The sequence below is a fragment of the Protomyctophum parallelum genome, assembly GCF_964188405.1.
Source record: "Protomyctophum parallelum genome assembly, chromosome: 21".
Lineage (NCBI taxonomy): Eukaryota > Metazoa > Chordata > Actinopteri > Myctophiformes > Myctophidae > Protomyctophum > Protomyctophum parallelum.
In genome coordinates this window covers 15,775,655-15,793,085 of record NC_139713.1, presented here as the reverse complement: position 1 = coordinate 15,793,085, position 17,431 = coordinate 15,775,655, and the positions used below count along the sequence as shown (strand labels likewise).

General features: G+C 43.3%; 1 protein-coding gene across 1 annotated transcript in view; it reads left to right on the top strand.

The window, feature by feature from the left end:
- The window catches only part of LOC310878846 (putative flavin-containing monoamine oxidase A), a gene marked incomplete at its 3' end in the record, with an annotated part of 115,201 nt that overhangs the window by 71,030 nt on the left and 26,740 nt on the right, over positions 1 to 17,431 (top strand). Inside the window, exons 9-10 of the mRNA XM_083793261.1 lie at positions 3,510 to 3,668; positions 15,189 to 15,275. Coding sequence (XP_083649387.1) covers positions 3,510 to 3,668; positions 15,189 to 15,275 — 246 coding nt within the window. The remainder of the gene's footprint in view (positions 1 to 3,509; positions 3,669 to 15,188; positions 15,276 to 17,431) is intronic.

Here is a 17,431-nt window from a genome sequence, read left to right as displayed (position 1 = left end):
CCAAAAACTGCCCCTCAATGTCGTGTCTGAGATACAGGCCTTTGAAGACAGGGCTTACAATGCAAGTGGATGCACGCGCATCTTCAAAATGGCTGCAGGACAGTGTCCCACTCTATGTTGACGCGATAGCAACAATAGCATCCGTTACGATCGCATTAAAACTTGGATTAAAAAATGTAAACCCTGGTTCACGAGAGTCTCGCGGGCTAGCGTATACTAATTTACACCCTCGTGTTCCTCGTTTGTGGCGGGCCTCGTGTTAACTTGATACACTTCTCTGTGTCGCCCAATTACTTATACCAATGCAACAGATCCCTTAAAAAACCCCACATCAACTCAGTTTCATTGTAGATATTCGATAGAAATTCATAATTATTCAATGCCGTATTTAGCCTAATAAAAATATAAGAATATCTGATGCTATAACTGTGCTATAGGCTAGAGAGATCAGAGATTATCAATCATCCCATCCCTCGCAACAACAATCCCATAGCCTGAAGTGACAATAGATGTCCCGGCCTCAAGGTACGTCACGTGAACGATTGAACGACAGGGGGAGATCCCATCGCCTCTGGGATTACCAAACGAACAGGCTTTTTACTGAACAACCGCACGATGATCCGGTTCACTGAAATGAACGGTAGTTCCCATCACTATAATATATATTAACCCATTCTGACCTGAGATCAGATTCATACGAGGTTTCCACTGGACACACGCTGGTCTGACGAACCCATTCTGACCTGAGATCAGATTCTAAAAATGTCAGTCGTTCTTCGATTATTGAAAAATAGCAGACCTACAAGCTCGTATCGCGCCACTCGGTGGCGCGATATGAGCTTGTAGATCTGCTATTTTTCAATAGCTAAAGCATAACATGATGCTAACACCAAAATGGGTGCCCGTTCAGAATGGGTTAAAACATAATTGTGGATCTGTTTGTTCTACAAACCATAGAGATCCTATTATAATCTTTGCCACTCCAACGAGCACAATTGGCTTCACAGGTGGGAAGACAGTTGGGGGGAGAATCAAATGTACTTTTGCTTATATTTTTCAAAACTAAATGTACTGTACCGCACAGCATGTAAGGTACGCACAGCATGTACCTTTGAACACTTGGGTCTGTTTAAAAGCAATTACTTTAGTATTGTAAAATATTGACAGCTTTTACTTGTATGTTTGTACAAAATGAAAACATCAGATTTTTAGAAGAACCCTACTGTTAACCCTAATGTTAAACAAAGATTTGTCACAATTGTGTGAAATTCCCATTCAAGACATTCAGTGAATGGAGGAAGTGAATATGAGCAAGTTTCTAAGGCTTAGAAATGTATTTCAGTCAGACAACTCTTCGAGTGAATTTAGAATATATATTTATTGAGCATAATTGAGCATAGATATATGAAGCATAGATTGGCGTCAGGGCTCTGTCCCTATTCATTCCCTGTAACATTTCTTTCACCCAATTATTGTCAATTATCTATGTAATCCTGGGCGCTACACTTCCTCTGCCAACCTGAGGGGGCAGCGGACTGACCTCATGCTTCCTTCTATGCATGAGGAGTACAAGCTGTTTCTTTTCACCTGACGGGGGGGTAATTTCCCCGGCCGGACATAGCGCGTGGAAGGAACACGTTATTCCGACCAGTTCCTTTCCCCTCCATCCGGCGCCCCGGCTGGCCAGGGGGAGGTAGTTTAGGATTAGGATTACTGCATGTTTTTTGTGAGGGTACCTACCCTAGAGGACACGGAGGAGAACATGTAAACTCCACACAGAAAGGCCCTTTCGCCAACCCCGCCTTAACATGTAAACTCCACACAGAAAGGCCCTTTCACCAACCCCGCCTCGGGTATGGGCACTGATGACGCGGAGGAGGGAACACACCCACAGAGTCCCCAGCGGGATTGAACCCAGGACCTTCTAGCTGTGAGGCGACAGCACTACCGACTGTGCCACCGTGCCCGCCGTAACATTAACATTTCAGTTAAATTATAAGCCAAGTAGAATTACAGGGAATGAATAAGACCCCCATACAGGTAGCCTGGCTATAATAAGCAAGACTCAAATCACACTGTCGTGTGGTAATCCGCCGGCAGGCAGTTGTTTTTGCCAACGGTCTGGCTTATTAGCCAGGCTACCATACAGGGGGATCTAGAAACAGAGCCTGTATACAGGTGGAGGCGGTGGGATTTGCAAAAACGTCATGAGCAGCAGGTTAGCAGCGAGCGAGGCAGGGAGACGCACGACCGCTCAGCAGGAGAGTAGCCAGAAATAAGCAGGTAGGCAGATAGGTTTAAATAGCCGCTCTGATCAGGTAAAGAGTGCATGATGAGACTAGTCACCTGGTCAGGTATAGGCGCGCTGCCACGAGTTGCCTGCCTGAAGTATCTTCGCATCATGTGGGAGATCTTTGCGATCTATGCAATCATACTATCCTGGTTTCATCAGATTGAAAATGATGCATGTGCTTTTCATATAATTTATTGCTACAGTCTGAATGCTCAATGAGCAATTGGGCTGTAGTCAAAACGGTAGTTCATATTATATGCATAAATAATGAATTTTATATGATGTTAATTTGCGGTTCAGATCTTACAAATTAACAGGGTCATTTTTGTTTCTCCACCACATCCCAGTGAATTTGTACTGATGTAGTATTTAATGCACATGCACGCCTTCTTTTAATTACAAAATAGTGTCTGGGAGGGTCACCTGAGTGAGGGGTATGATGTTGGGAGACCCGAAACCTGGATGACCTTGGGATGCATCACTGAGGATACGTCCCAGGTGCATCCATGCAATGTTTTTTTCTTTATCTATTTATAGTGACTCATAGGAATAGACTACGTGACAACCAGTGATAGTCTGGTGACCACCGGAGAGGCGGGTGGCAGCCGGAATGTAGACGGCACCAGGGAGCAGTGTGGGTTCTGGGTTGGCGCCCCAGCCTGTGTCTTCCGCGAGGAAGAAGCCCAACAAACCCATGGTGAGGCCTTTAGGAGGGCCATTCAAGCCTCAAGCGGAGCCTGCGGGCGGCACCACCAAGGGCAAGGTGGAGCCTGCGGAACCGTTGTGGCCCGAGAATCCACCATTCCTGAATGAAGTGCCTGGTGCTGGGAGTCTGGTGCGACGCACAGGGGCTGGGCCTGTTGAGAGCGGGACTGGGCCTGGTGAGACATATAGGAGGGGCCCGGACAGGAGTCAACCCACAGAGCCTAGTCCTTCCACGTGCCAGAATAGTGCCTCCCAGTCCCGGCAGAGTAGTTGGGGAGGAACGGATTGTGTGGCCCTGGTTTTTCGAGGGTATAGCTACTGGGACGTATAAGTCTGGACTTGAGTGAGGGGTGTGATGGGGGTATGATGAGGATACGTCCCAGGTGCATCCATGCGATGTATTGTATTAAATTTTTTAATGCACTTGCATGCCTGCTTTAAAATCTCAAAATAACTTGTGAAATGGCCACGCTGTGTGATGCGAGTTCAGGTTAATGTGTTTCTCTTTAAGGCTTTCTGGCGGGAGAACGGCTTCTCCGGGGAGATCGTAGCGCAGCCGACCTCCGAGTGTCCCCTCAGTGTCACCTACGATGCCACGACCCCGAGTTCCAACCCTGCGTTGCTGGGCTTCATCGCCGGACAGCAGGCGTCTCAGTGGAGCGGCAGGGAGGTAACCACATTCTAATGGATGGATGCATTTTATTGTCTTTCACTCGAGCTCTCACGGTTGCTTCACCTTGTTTTGCTTGTAAAGTTAACCATCAGCCTCTAGGATTACATTCAAAGTGGGAAAGGATGATGATGATGCCAGCCAGCGCTTATCTTTTTCTCCATGCTCCGTCCCAGAGTTCGCGTGTGTGTTTGTGTGTGTCAACTGCAGATTTAGCCGTGGGCCTTGATGCCATCGTAATGACTCGGCTATGTGTGTGTGTCGTGTGCGTGCATGCGTGTGTGCGGCACCTGCACATCTCAGGCCTGCACTGTCCTCACTTCACCCTCTGTTCAATGACCCAGCAAGCGAAGCGCGACCCAGACCGTGCAAATGAGAAAAGCCACAATGTTGGAACGTTTATAAAAAATGAATGTATATACCGTGTGAACCTGAGAATATACCTGGGTCATTCTAAGTGCAATGACGTCAAGTCAAACACTGCTTCACCTGATCTGAACCGTCGGAGCCGGCTCTGAGGAGCTCAGTCATGGCTAGTATGTAGTGCTTAACCCATTCTGACCTGAGATCAGATTCTAAAAATGTCTTCTACATCCTGACAGTTTTCATTCTGACCTGAGATCAGGTTCTAAAAATGTCTTTTACATCCTGACAGTTTTCTGAAAAAGCCATATTTCCATGTCAGTCGTTCTTCGATTTTTCAAAAATAGCAGACCTACAAGTTCGTAGCTTGTAGCTTGTAGATCTGCTATTTATGGGTTAAGGGTGCACTACAAAAGAGAGGGCCCAGTAAGTGGCATTCATGTCTGTCGAGTGGAGCTCAGTGAGCATTATCGGGCGACAGCCCCAGTTGATCTACTTGTCATTTTTGCGCTCATTATCAGCGGGTGAGTGCCGATTGCATGCTGTTTAGCCCGTTTAGACCCCAGTTAAAAAACGTTCACTTTGAAAGAATATATATTCTAATATTTGCGCCACCTTTTTTTTTACGATTTTTCAAAAACAGAAGACCTACAAGCTTGTATGAGCTATGAGCTTGTAGATCTAGCTCTAATTTCAATAGCTAAATTATAACGTAATGTTTAAAACACCAAAAAGGGGTTCCCGCCCCAAAATGGGTTTAGGCCGCTGGCGGCGAATCCAGATGATTCAATGTTATCTTCATCGTATTATGATGATTCAATGTTCTTATTGTGTTATGATGACTAGGCCGATGCTCATTGGGAATGATGTTAAATTCAAGTAGTTAAATTCAAGTCTGAATGCACCTTAAATAAATAAGCAATAATATGTTTTTTTGGTATTCAGACAATTAACCAGCAATGGGTAGAACACTCCCAAAACAATTAGTCTCTGACACATCTAGGGGTCCGCAATCTGCATTCAAAGATTTTCCTAGAAGCTTTGTCATAGGTTGATTTGCCTGTCTGCTTCCTGATTCGCTTCTAGGAACACCTTTGAATGCAGATTGCAGCCCCTAGATGTGTCACAGAGACTGACGGAGAGAGATTTTTTTGGGGAGCATTCTACCCATTGCTGGCTGTCTGAATAAAAAAATTAAAAGAATGTCATTAAAATGTGGACATTATTATTGCTTATAGCAGCTTTAAGTCATTCAGTCACTCAGTCACAGGATTTGCGTTGGATTTAATGTTGGCCAGCATCACTTGTAAAACATTAAATGCCATTGCCTTTCTTTTTCATAAACAAGGAGAGATTAAGTGCAGTGTTTTTTGACGACAAGTTGTCTGTGTTTTAAACTGATAGTGGATGCAAACCAATGCAAGTTAATGTCACGCCGTCAATAATTTCCACTTCCATTTTTAGCCCTATAACCTCAAGCTCTGCTTTCTGTCACATCCTTACTTATCTATCAAAACCACAACCGAACTAAGCTGTCTTTTTTTCCCTCATGTGTTTTACTATTTGAGATTATAGTAGATAGGCCTACAGAGATACACATCTGGAAACACATTGTAAGTGTCAAAAGGAGACGGAAATCAATCAGATAGCCCATTGTTAAACACGGCGCTAATCATTTGATAACGGCCAAAGCCTGCTGAGGTCCGTGGCCTGTATTTCTATATTCATCTATAAATGTGCCACGTCTCTGTATACGTGCGTACATCTGTTAATTGTATACGTACGCGTGTACATCTGTAATCCACGTAACTCAAAAACTGTTCGCCCCACCGACTTCAAATTCGACACACGCGTTCCACAACCCCACAGGGAGTGCAGGTGCCCGGTGTCGAATCCGTCGGATAGCCGGTTGTCCAGAACCAGCACAAAAGCCTCTGCCCGGGCTCTGGACCTGATCACCCCTATATCTCCATATATGGAGCTGGCCTGTTCTGACATCACAGCACTTCATATTTGGGCATGCCTGACGCAGAACTCCATATATAGGAATAAAGGGACACAGAGAGACGGATACAGAAATCTCCATATATGGGCAAAAGGGACACAGACAGATGGGGTTTAACGGGTACTCTGACACGGGTACAACGGGCCAGTGTTGTTTTCGTCGACTAAAACTAAGACGAAAAATGTTTGTCGACTACCTTTTTCCACTGACGAAAACTAAATGGTAACTAAGGTATGATGACTAAAACTAAGACTAAATATACTGACAATTTCGTCAACAAATAAAAACTAGACTAAAATGCTAGGAAGGGACTAGTGGACAAGAAATCCAGTATAAGTCAATTTACACTTGGTTGCATGCTGAAAATAGCAAGCTACAAGCTCACGCGTTGTGAGCTTGTAGATCAGCTATTTTCAGCAAGTGTAAAAAAGGTCATTACGACGGCAACAATGCCCACCAAAATACATTTTAGTCGACTAAATCAACTGCAGATTTAGTCGACTAAAATGTTATGATATTTAGTCGACTAAAACTACACTAACACTAAAACATTCCGGTTGACTAAAATGTTACTAAGTGAAAACTATTCAAGAGACTATGACTAAAACTAAAATTTAAATTTGCTGCCAAAAACACTGCAGCGGGCATTGCATATAATGGATCTCCAACTTCAATCGTTACCGACTCGGTGCTCTCTACAGCTGGGCACCGGTCTGGTAGATATAAATGAAAGGAAGACAATGTTGACACATTCAGACTTCTATAGTGCAAATGAGAAGAAAATGCAGAAGAATCCACAGAAAAGTGAGAGAGAACTCCCACACCGTTTTTTTTATTCCCACGCTAGAAAAACAAGAAAGCAAACTAAATGTCGTCAGTCAACTGACTGACGACATTTAGCCCTACGTTTCTCTGCCTGTCAGACTTGCATAGTTAAATATGCATGGCTTATATGCAATTCAGTATACTGCAAGGCTAGATGAAAACAACTGTAGCAATCGCAAATCTTCCCTGGTTCTGAAAACAAAGAGAAAAATAAATATGGTAGACGTTTAGTGGCCACTTTGTAAGTACTGTACAGTTAAGTATGTACTGTACTGTATATACAGTATGTGTCTTTTAGATAAGGCTGCCTTTACAGTACAGACACCCTTAACATTTAGATTATTTTCTAGTTGCGGTAGCCTAGTTGATATCATTTAAAACAAGCCATCGTTACTTGGTACTCTGTTTCATAATCAGAAAGGAAGAGTTCTCCCCTTGTCCCCTAGGGTAGGTAGTACCCTCACAAAAAACATGCAGTAATCCTGGTCTCTAAACTGCCTCCCCCTGGCCAGCCTGGGTGCCTGATGGAGGGGAAAGGAACTAGTTGGAATAACGCGTTCCTTCCACGCACTACTGTACGTCCAACCAGGGAAACTCCCCCCTGTCAGGTGTAAAGGATCAACTTGGACACTCAGGCATGAAGGAAGCATGAGTTCAAGTCCGTTGCTCTCCCCTTGTCCCCCATATATGGGGACTAGGTTGGTGGAGGGTGTGTAGAGCCCAGGATCACATTAGATGATTGACACAGGGGTGAAAAATGGGTTATAAAATCGCGGGATAAAAAATATATTAAAAAAAGAAAGAAAGGGGGCTTTACTGCCTTTTTGGCCGTCGGAGAAACTGTCCTCTCCATCCTGAACTGGAAGAAAAATGGTTTAGTGGCCACTTTGAAGGTACATACTGTACTGTACTTACATTCTTTCAACATTTTGTTGAAAGAATTCCCCTCTCGCCCCTCTGAGTCTGAACCTGGCTGTCATCAGCGCAATGATCGCGTCTAATCTCCATTAAATCTTTCTTAATTGAGCGCGGTGCCGTGCAGGCATGGAAAGTGCGCACAGAATTATAGCGGATCTACAAGTTCACAACACATCACAGGCGACTGTGTTGTGAACTTGTAGAGCGGCTATTCTGGGTGTGCGGTACCGCCGCAACGCGCAACGAAGTCGAAGTATACACGATGGAGACTAAAATGAGAATGTGACATTCATTAATTCCAAGCGGAGAGCTACACTGCTGCAGTGTGCTGTGCGCACACAACCCAAACGAGTGAAGTGAGCCGCTCGGAGACAGATAGTATGTCACGTACTGCATGTGTATAAGTTTTATGTTCATTCAAATAATTTGTTACGACTCGCGCAGGAACGAGGGACCGTCACCCCCTCTCTCTCTCTCAAATGCGATTATGCGATACTTAATATTAATGCAGCAAAGCAAGCAACGGCTCATTTTACTTTGATAACCGGTAATTTGGGCCGCAGGGCAAACTGGGTTGGGTAATTTCCTAGTGTTTTAAAATGAGATATTCCTCTAAATCTGGGTAGAACTGTAAAAGAAAAATAATGGTGCCTTTTTCGAATTCCAGCCCCTGCCCTTCAAATTCCCTCGGCACGTCCCTGCCCCCCCGATCCCCCCCCCCCCCCCCCCCCCCCTCTCTCTCTCTCTCTCTCTCTCTCTCTCTCTCTCTCTCTCTCTCTCTCTCCAAACCGAAATGGAATGGACTGAACTTGCCGGGTACGTGTTGAAAAGCCGATCGTTAGGTACTTTTAGTTTTTGCGGGCCGCGTGGCAGTGTTGTTTTTGGCAGCAAATTTCTATTTTAATTTAGTCCTATGGTCCTTGGAATTAAACTTAATTTACCTGGAATGTTTTTGTGTTAAGTCTAGTTTTAGTCGACTAAATATCATCAAGATTTTAATCGACTAAATCTACAGTTTATTTAGTCGACTAAAATGTATTTTGGCGGGCCTTGATGCCGTCGTAATGGCTGATGTTACACTTGCTGAAAATAGCCGATCTACAAGCGCACGCGTCGCAGCGTGACGCGCTGTGAGCTTGTAGTTCGGCTATTTTCAGCATGCAACCAAATGTAAAATGACTTATACTGGATCTCTTGTCCACTAGTCCCTTTTAGTCAAGTTTTTATTTCTTGACGAAATTGTCGATATATATATGTCTTAGTTTTAGTCACCATAGCTTAGTTTTGATTTAGTTTCTATTTAGTTTTCGTCATTTTTCGTCTTAGTTTTAGTCGACGAAAACAACACTGCCGCGGGGCAGGCGGGTTGTTGATTAATATATTGTTTTGCGGGGCAGGTTGGTGTGGGTGTGGGAAAAAAAGACAGCCCGCGCATCACTAGTACAGTATATATGCCTACTGTATCACATAAAAAATTAAGTATACTGTAGCCATAACCTGAATGACCTTCAAATATTTATACGTAGTACCTATTGACAATAATGCAAAGCATCAAGGTAAATCAAAACGCACGCAAGCGCTGGTCGCGTGCGCGTGCACACGCACACGCACACACACACACACACACACACAGCCTTTTTTCTGGCAACAGTGTGCAAATTTTAAACTGTGCTATACTGTTCTCTACTACAAATACTATTAACATTGAGTGACTGCAGTTTCTTCCAGCGGTGAAATGTCCATTTAAGTCAACGATCAACTCCATCATCTTGTCAACGTTCAGAGAGAGCTGGTTGTCTCTGCACCAGGTCTGCACCATGGTTGCTGGCGATAAACAGTGGCTCCCAAAGTGTGGTCCGGGGAGTTCCAGGGGGTCCCCAGCTAAATGATAGTTAGGAACCAAATGGACCCTTATGGGTCTGTACAAATGGAACCAAATGGACCCGTTAGACGGTTAGTGTACAAATGGAACCAAATGGAACCAAATGGACCAAATGGAACCAAATGGACCCTAACAATATTGTATTGGGGTCCCATAGATTGAAATGCCATTATATGGAGGCGCCGTAGCTTAATTCGGGTCAAACCGGAGGCCCTAGAGCCGTAAAGATCTTCTCCTTATGGGGGTCCTTGGCATATATTTGGGGGTCCGCGGACATCATTTTAGGGATCCTTGACAGGAAAAAGTTTGGGAATGACTGGTGTACAGTAACTCTAAGCACATTTACTCAAGTACACTTTTGAGGCATCTTTACTTTAATATATCCACATTTTCTGTACTTCTACTCCTACACTACATCTCAGAGGCAAATATTGTGCATTTATTTGAAAACTTTAGCCACCAGTTACTTATTAGTTACTGCGAGATTGAGGTCTATAGCCAACACCAACACCAATTCCTGGATCGCTGCCCTCCACAATTTCCTATATCCAACATCAGGTTCTTGAGCTCTGCAGTGTTGTCAGCCAAGCCACAGCACGTCTACATAAGGTGGTACGCTTCTTTCCCCTCCTGGCTTTGCCCTGCGGTTGGCTCCCATAGAGTCAATTCACCTTTAGCTAAGCCCAACCCTCTCCCACTTAGACACTCCCACTCGGACACTTTTCCAGCCCGGCTCATTCATATTTAGATTGGCTCATTCATTCCAATGTAAATATCATATCATACTATATGATATGATATTTACATTGTAATGAATGAGCCCGGCTGGGTTTAGACAAAACTCTCCATTGGTGGAGAGTTTTGTCTAACCCATGTCATGCTTAGCTGTGGTTGGACCATAGCACTTTGGGGAGGGGCTTGGCTACAGGTCAATTTACTTGCCTCAAGTTCTGTGTGCCTGACGTGCGCAGTGCCCATTCCAGACTTTTACTGAAATGGGCAGTGTGAATTCCAGACTTTTACTTGTAACAGAGTATTTCTACATTGCCATTTTGATACTTTTACTTAAGCAAAACATGTTATTTTTCCCCACCACTGGCACCAAGCCCCATGACTGTATACTTGATGTGATTGCTCTGATTGGTGACACACTTGTGGGCCCAGCATGTCCTGTGAGCTCCTCACAGTGGCAGTGAAACATGATGTCCGGTGTGGATTCTGACCATCTGTGTCCTGTTAACTCACAAAGTCTAAAATCCAATTACTGCACACAGTGAGAGCTCGCATATTTGTCTAAAAAAAACAGTTTAATTGGAACTACAGATTATTGGAATAGAAAACTGAAGGTCTGATGGAAAAATAAGAATCATAACGAAAATAATAATAGCCCATACCCGGGGACTCAATCTCACGCACACACATGCACACTCTCAGCGCCTCTATCTCTCCCATGCCATTAACCAGTAAGTGCAGTTGCGGGCACGGCATGAGTTGGCTGTAAATGACATTGTGTGTGTGTGTGTGTGTGTTTACATGGCTGTCATGTTGGAAAACGGCAGTAAATCAAGCGGGTGCTCCGAGGGTCCGTTAAAGAGCAAGATCGGTCATTATCCAGAAATAACAGACCGCTGAATTCGGCCGATGGACCAATCCGAATCAAGCATTCAACCAAGCCATGTAATACATAGCTGTAATTACTGTACTATACGGTGGTTGCCTTTCAGGCATGTACAGTACGTACTGTACTGTAAACCAGGAATCCAATAAACCAAGGCTTTAAAATGGAAATAACTGACAGGATGACGTTGTTATAGAAACAACATAATGTCAAGTTTTAATGAAGGTTCCTCTGAAATGCCACCGCATTATCATTAGTGGGGGTCCTTACACATCAACTCAACTCTGCTCAGCTGTGACTGTTTTGATTTTGGTATATATATATAATATAGCCCTAATGCCTCTGTGGCAAGTTGAATAACCCATTTAGACATCGATATTTTAAAAAGTTCTTCTAAATCATGAGAGTTTTCTGAAAAAATATCAGTGGTTCTCAATATTTCATGTCAAGGACCCTAAAGATTATATGTAATTGGCGGCCAACCCCCATCTGAAAATATGTTGTTCCAGGGACCTCCCAGAAGCAAAGATTTGAGTTAAAAACGTTTGCTCTGAAAGAATATATATATTCAAAGATTTGTGCCGCATTTTTACGATTTTTCAAAATAGCAGACCTACAAGCTCGCAGTGCGCCACTCGGTGGCGCGCTATGAGCTTGTAGATCTGCTATTTTTCAATAGCTAAAGTAACATAATTCTTAGTTAAAACACCAAAAGGGGTTCCCGTCCAGAATGGGATAATGAAGCCTATATGTGACCAGTGCCAGCAGAATATGCCTCATGTCGCCAGAATGAACATGCCTTAAATCAATAAATAAACTCGTTTTTTTTTTAAATGTGATTTTCTTTTTTTTTCATATTAATACAGTTTGAATGTTGAAGAAGGTTTTCATTCAAACAGATTGTTCATTTGGGCAAATGAAATGTATACATTTATACGTCAAAGTGGGCTTGTTTTTTAACAAGTTTCTGGAGGCAGAAGAGCGCAGTTCCGAGATTTGCATGTTGGTTACGATTGGTCTGGAATCTCTTTGTCCTCAGGTTTCACGCTCTGATCACCGCCCATTAGCGTGCTTGTGTTTGTAAACACAGAAGTATTCTGGGCATTTGGGTTAGACTTTACAGAAAATAAACAAAACCACGTATAGCTACTCGCTGAAATACACTTCCCAGCTTGGAGTCTTTCACCAACAAACAACAGGCTAGAAGCTAGCTAGCCTAGTTAGCTAGCCGTCTGTGTTGTGTGTTAAAGAGCAAAGAGATCACACGTCTTTTCTTTTAATCACAACTCGCTCATTTCTTGCTCATTTAAAAAAAGGTTATATACTATGTAAACTATGAAATGCAGGCTTTCATTTGGTATATAGAACGTTTGTGTAGGCCGTCTCTAAGAAACGGTATCAATTGAAAAGTAAATGTCGGAAAATCGTTTAATTTTTTTCCTCGCGCACCCAGCAAAGAGCTACGTCTTTTCAAATACGGCCGTTAGTACTGTTAATTCAACATCCGGTGAGGGGAGGATACGGATCGTGTATGTATTGTGTATATAAATCAGGGCATACAGTGGGTGGGCTTTAGACCGGATGTAAGCCTTGCACACTAAATAGACACCCGATGTAGTATGAATCCACCCATCGAATGCACAGGAATTACTATAAATGAAACCAGGCATTGTGACTGCATGTGGACAGATCTGTTTATTAAAATAGCAAATCTACAAGCGCACAACATCATAGCCTGATGCGTCGATTTTATTTATTTAAAATACTGGGTCAATTGTCTGACTTTGATTGCTTAAAGTAGACCTGCATAAAATGGTGTACTGCAGCTATTTACAACCAGGTAGTGTATAAGTTAAATTGAACACTTAACTTAATATTTAATACTTGAATACTTATACTTAGTATTTAATACTTAGTACTTTCAAAAGGGTTTATTGGGGCACCTTACAAATTGCATTGTTTGTTCTACTGGCTTAAACATGTCAGTGTTTCTAGTGTTGCACTGTTGACAGCTAAAACGTCCTATTGTCTCTTGTCCCTCCCATTGTCACACCCACTTCTGTCCAGCTCTAAGGTGATAAAATGTTGTGAATATTGAAAAGGGCTTTTCTCAGCTTTGGGTGAAAGGCCCCAGTCATTTTAAAATGGTTATATCTCCTTCAATTATTGTCCAATTTCATTGAATGATACATCATATGAAAGCTTACATTCTGTACTTTAATAATCTGTAAAAATCTGAAAAATGGAAAAGGCGACATGAGGCATGTTTTGTTGGCACTGGTCACATATCTTCAATCATCCCACCTGTGACCTCACCTATTTCCTCACTGTGATGTCTGTCTGGTATTTTCATTTGCCGCTTCTGTATATGTTCTTTCAGAGCGAATGTTTAGAACTCAAATCTTTGCTTCTGGGTGGCGGTCCCTGGAACAACATATTTTCAGATGGGGGGGTCCGCGGCCAAATTCTGATAATTCTGGGGGTCCTTGACTTGGAAAAAGGTTGAGCACCACCGACATACAAACATAGGTTTTTCACAGAAAACGGTCTATGATTTAGAAGACATTTTGTAAAATCTGGTCTCAGTCCTAAACGTGTTTAACGAGAACGGGGCAAATTAACGAGAGCTTGTTATACAGTATATATTCCTTCTGGGAAGAAATCTGGCACCTTTCTTCCTCTCTCTCTCACTCCTCCTCATCACGGTTTTAACGCATCCTGATCTGAGATCAGATTCTAAAAATGTCTTCTACATCCTGACAGTTATGCTATGTTTCTATGTCAGTCGATCGTTCTTCGATTTTTCAAAAATAGCAGACCTACAACCAGCCCTGAATCATGCAAAGGTGCAGACAACCTGTGCAACATCTGTCACTCTTTTTATTTTTTTATGACGATCAGGCTCTGGCTGTACTGTACTGTACTGTACTGTACTGTACTGTACTGTACTGTACTGTACTGTACTGTACTGTACTGTACTGTACTGTACTGTACTGTACTGTACTGTACTGTACTGTACTGTACTGTACTGTACTGTACTTCTCGCTTATAGGATGGGCCTGGAGCCTCTGCCCGCTGTGGCCATAACTCACTAAACATGCTTTCACTGACCATGAGCTGCATGGACGTCTGGGACGTCTGTGGTACCGGAGTTATTCACATTTCACATATTATATTATTCACATTTCACATATTATATTATTCACATTTCACATATTATATTATTCACATTTCACATATTATATTATTCACATTTCTTCCCGTGGCCTAATAAGGCCGTGTCGGTTTCTTCTTGAGCATGCATTCATATTTTAGCAGCCCTGCCCCCTATATTTCTGAGAAGGATGGAGGGATGAGCGAATGCGATGCTAGGGCCAGTTAACCCATTTTGGGCGGGGACCTGGTGTTGGCATTATGCTATGCTTTAGCTATTGAAAAATAGCAGAGCTACAATCTCATAGCGCGCCACCGAGTGGCGCGCTACGAGCTTGTAGGTCTGCTATTTTTGAAAAATCGAAGAACCACTGACATAGTAGCCTCGGTACCAGGCTTTCATTTTTGTTGGTGCAAAAATTGAAAGCCTGGAGGAACGCATTGGCCGCTAAAAGTGGGAGTCAACCCTTCCGGGTGGGCGTCGCTCCAAATGATGTGACGTAGCGCTGCACTAGGGGGGAGAGGAGGGGCCGGGGGTGACGGACAGATCGATGAGATCCAATCAGGGCGTGCGCAAATCTGAGCCGCGACCCGCCCCTCTAGACCAGAAACCTAACACGTTAGCTCAGGCTACTGACATAGAAACATAGCTTTTTCAGAAAACTGTCAGGATTTAGAAGACATTTTTAGAATCTGATCTCAGGCCAAAATGGGTTAAAGATCTTTATCTTTTTTTTCTTTTTTTTCCGTTTCCAGGTTGAAGAGAGGAGAGAGGCTGTGGTTGCCAGCTTGGTGCGGTATCTGGGTCCCGAGGCGGCATCTTTCATCCACTATGAGGAGAAAGTAAGTAAATGCCTGGCTGACTTCATCTGATATGCCTTAACCCATTTTGGACTGAGGTCGATGAAAAAAAAAGGCTTCTAAATCCAACCAACATTTTTCAAAAAAAAAACATGTTTCTGTGTCAGTGGACCCCCATCTCAAAATGTGTAGTTCCAGGGACTCCCCAGAAGCCAATATTTTAGTTAAAAATGTTCGCTCTGAAATATATATTCAATGATTTGCACCACATTTTCACGATTTTTCAAAAATAGCAGACCTACAAGCTCGTAGGGCGCCACTCGGTGGCACGCTATGAGCTTGTAGATCTGCTCTTTTTCAATACCTAAATTATAACATAATGTTTAAAACATCAAAAGGGGTTCCCGCCCAAAATGGATTAACAACCTTAACATTTCAGATTGGATAGTCAACGTGTTCTCTCAAGTCAAGGGACAGGCACACTTGCTGTAGCCTATATAACACCAGGTCCCTTAGAATCTGAGGCTTAGATATATACATAGCTTAGACTGGACCAAACTGATCTCAAAACGGATTCATTTCAAAACGAATTATGGCACACTGCATTTGCAACTGCAATTCAAGTAAAATTGCAACTCAAACGTCTGTTTTCTTCTGGAAGACAACCAACATGGACACACTGTTTGCACACAGCAGTGTTGATTTCCTCGACTAAAACCAAGACGATCGAAGATCGAAGATCTACAAGCCAGTGTAAAAACAGTTACTGTATTACGTCGGCATCAAGGCCCGCCAAAACACATTTTGTTCGACTAAATCAACTGTAGATTTAGTCGACTAAAACTTCCAGGTGACTAAAATTTGACTAAAACTAAGTGAGAACTATTCAAGAGACTGACTAAAACAAACAAATATTTGCTGCCAAAAACAACACTGGCACACAGCACGTATCAGCTGTCTGTGTGTTCGCCTCCCCTCTAAAGCAGGCCTGTCCCTGAGCTTATACCCTGCGCTCACAGCGGCAGGGACGTATAGTCATTATGTAATGTAATGTAAATGTAATGTAAATGTATGTGTCGCCAAGTCACGCACTGCGCCACTGTCGCTCGCCTACGCCTGGATTCCTGTCACTGCAGCCAGCCGTGTGGGCGTTGCTTACGTATAGTTTTGAGTAAGTGGAGTGCTGAGGAGCAATGGCAGCTTGTCTGGAAGCCAACCGTATCTATATTCCACCTATATATATATATATGCTATATAGTCGCTGCTCGCATGTAAGCACAGGGTAAGACTGGTAAGCCCAGTGGTGGAAAGTAACTAAGTGCATGTACTCAAGTTCAGTAGCCTACTGTTGTACTGTTCTGTATTTTGAGGTGCTTTTACTTTACTTGAGTATTTCCATTTTTCGATAATTTACACTTCTACTCCTCCACTTCATCTCGGAGGCAGATATTGTACTTTTTACTCCACTACAATTATTTGACTTAGATGATTTGTAAGCGTGTGGATCTGCTTTTTTATGGGTCACAATAATGAGTACTTGTATTCTATATTATAGTATATTTCGACACCAATACTTTAGTTTTTTCTATTCAAGTAAAAGCTTGAATACAGGTCTTTTACTTGAAACGGCATTTCTGCATTGTTCGGTTGCCGCGTGTTGAAAGGGTGCTGATCTACACGCTCACAAAGCCTATCTACAAGCTCAAACTGTGAACGCATCTCCGGCCGATAGGTGAGAACGGGTTTTCCGATCGGCGTGCTAATGGGGGGATCATTGAAAACAAAGGCGGCTTGTTTGCTGTGGTTTGCTACTAACAGAAATGTGCATGCACAAGGGCTGCCCAAAGTAGGCTATCTTTTTGTTGTTTTTTCACCACGTCTCTTCGAAGTTAGACTGGCAAGCTCTAAACTGACTGGGCATCTGGACCCTACGCCGTGATCACATCACACACGCACACTCTCACACACACACACACACACACACGATGTGAGTGCACCAACGCTTTCTCTCTCCTCTCTCGTCTCATGTTGATTCAATGCCAGCGTTTGTGCTGCGCACGTATGCAGTGAAGACTCAGGCGAGGCGCAAGATTCCTGTCCCCTCTCTTAAACAGTTTCCTCCCATAAACTTCACTTGAAAATTACGTTTAAGAAACTTTAACAATGATGTTGCTTCAGTGCCAGGCACAGCGCGTGTC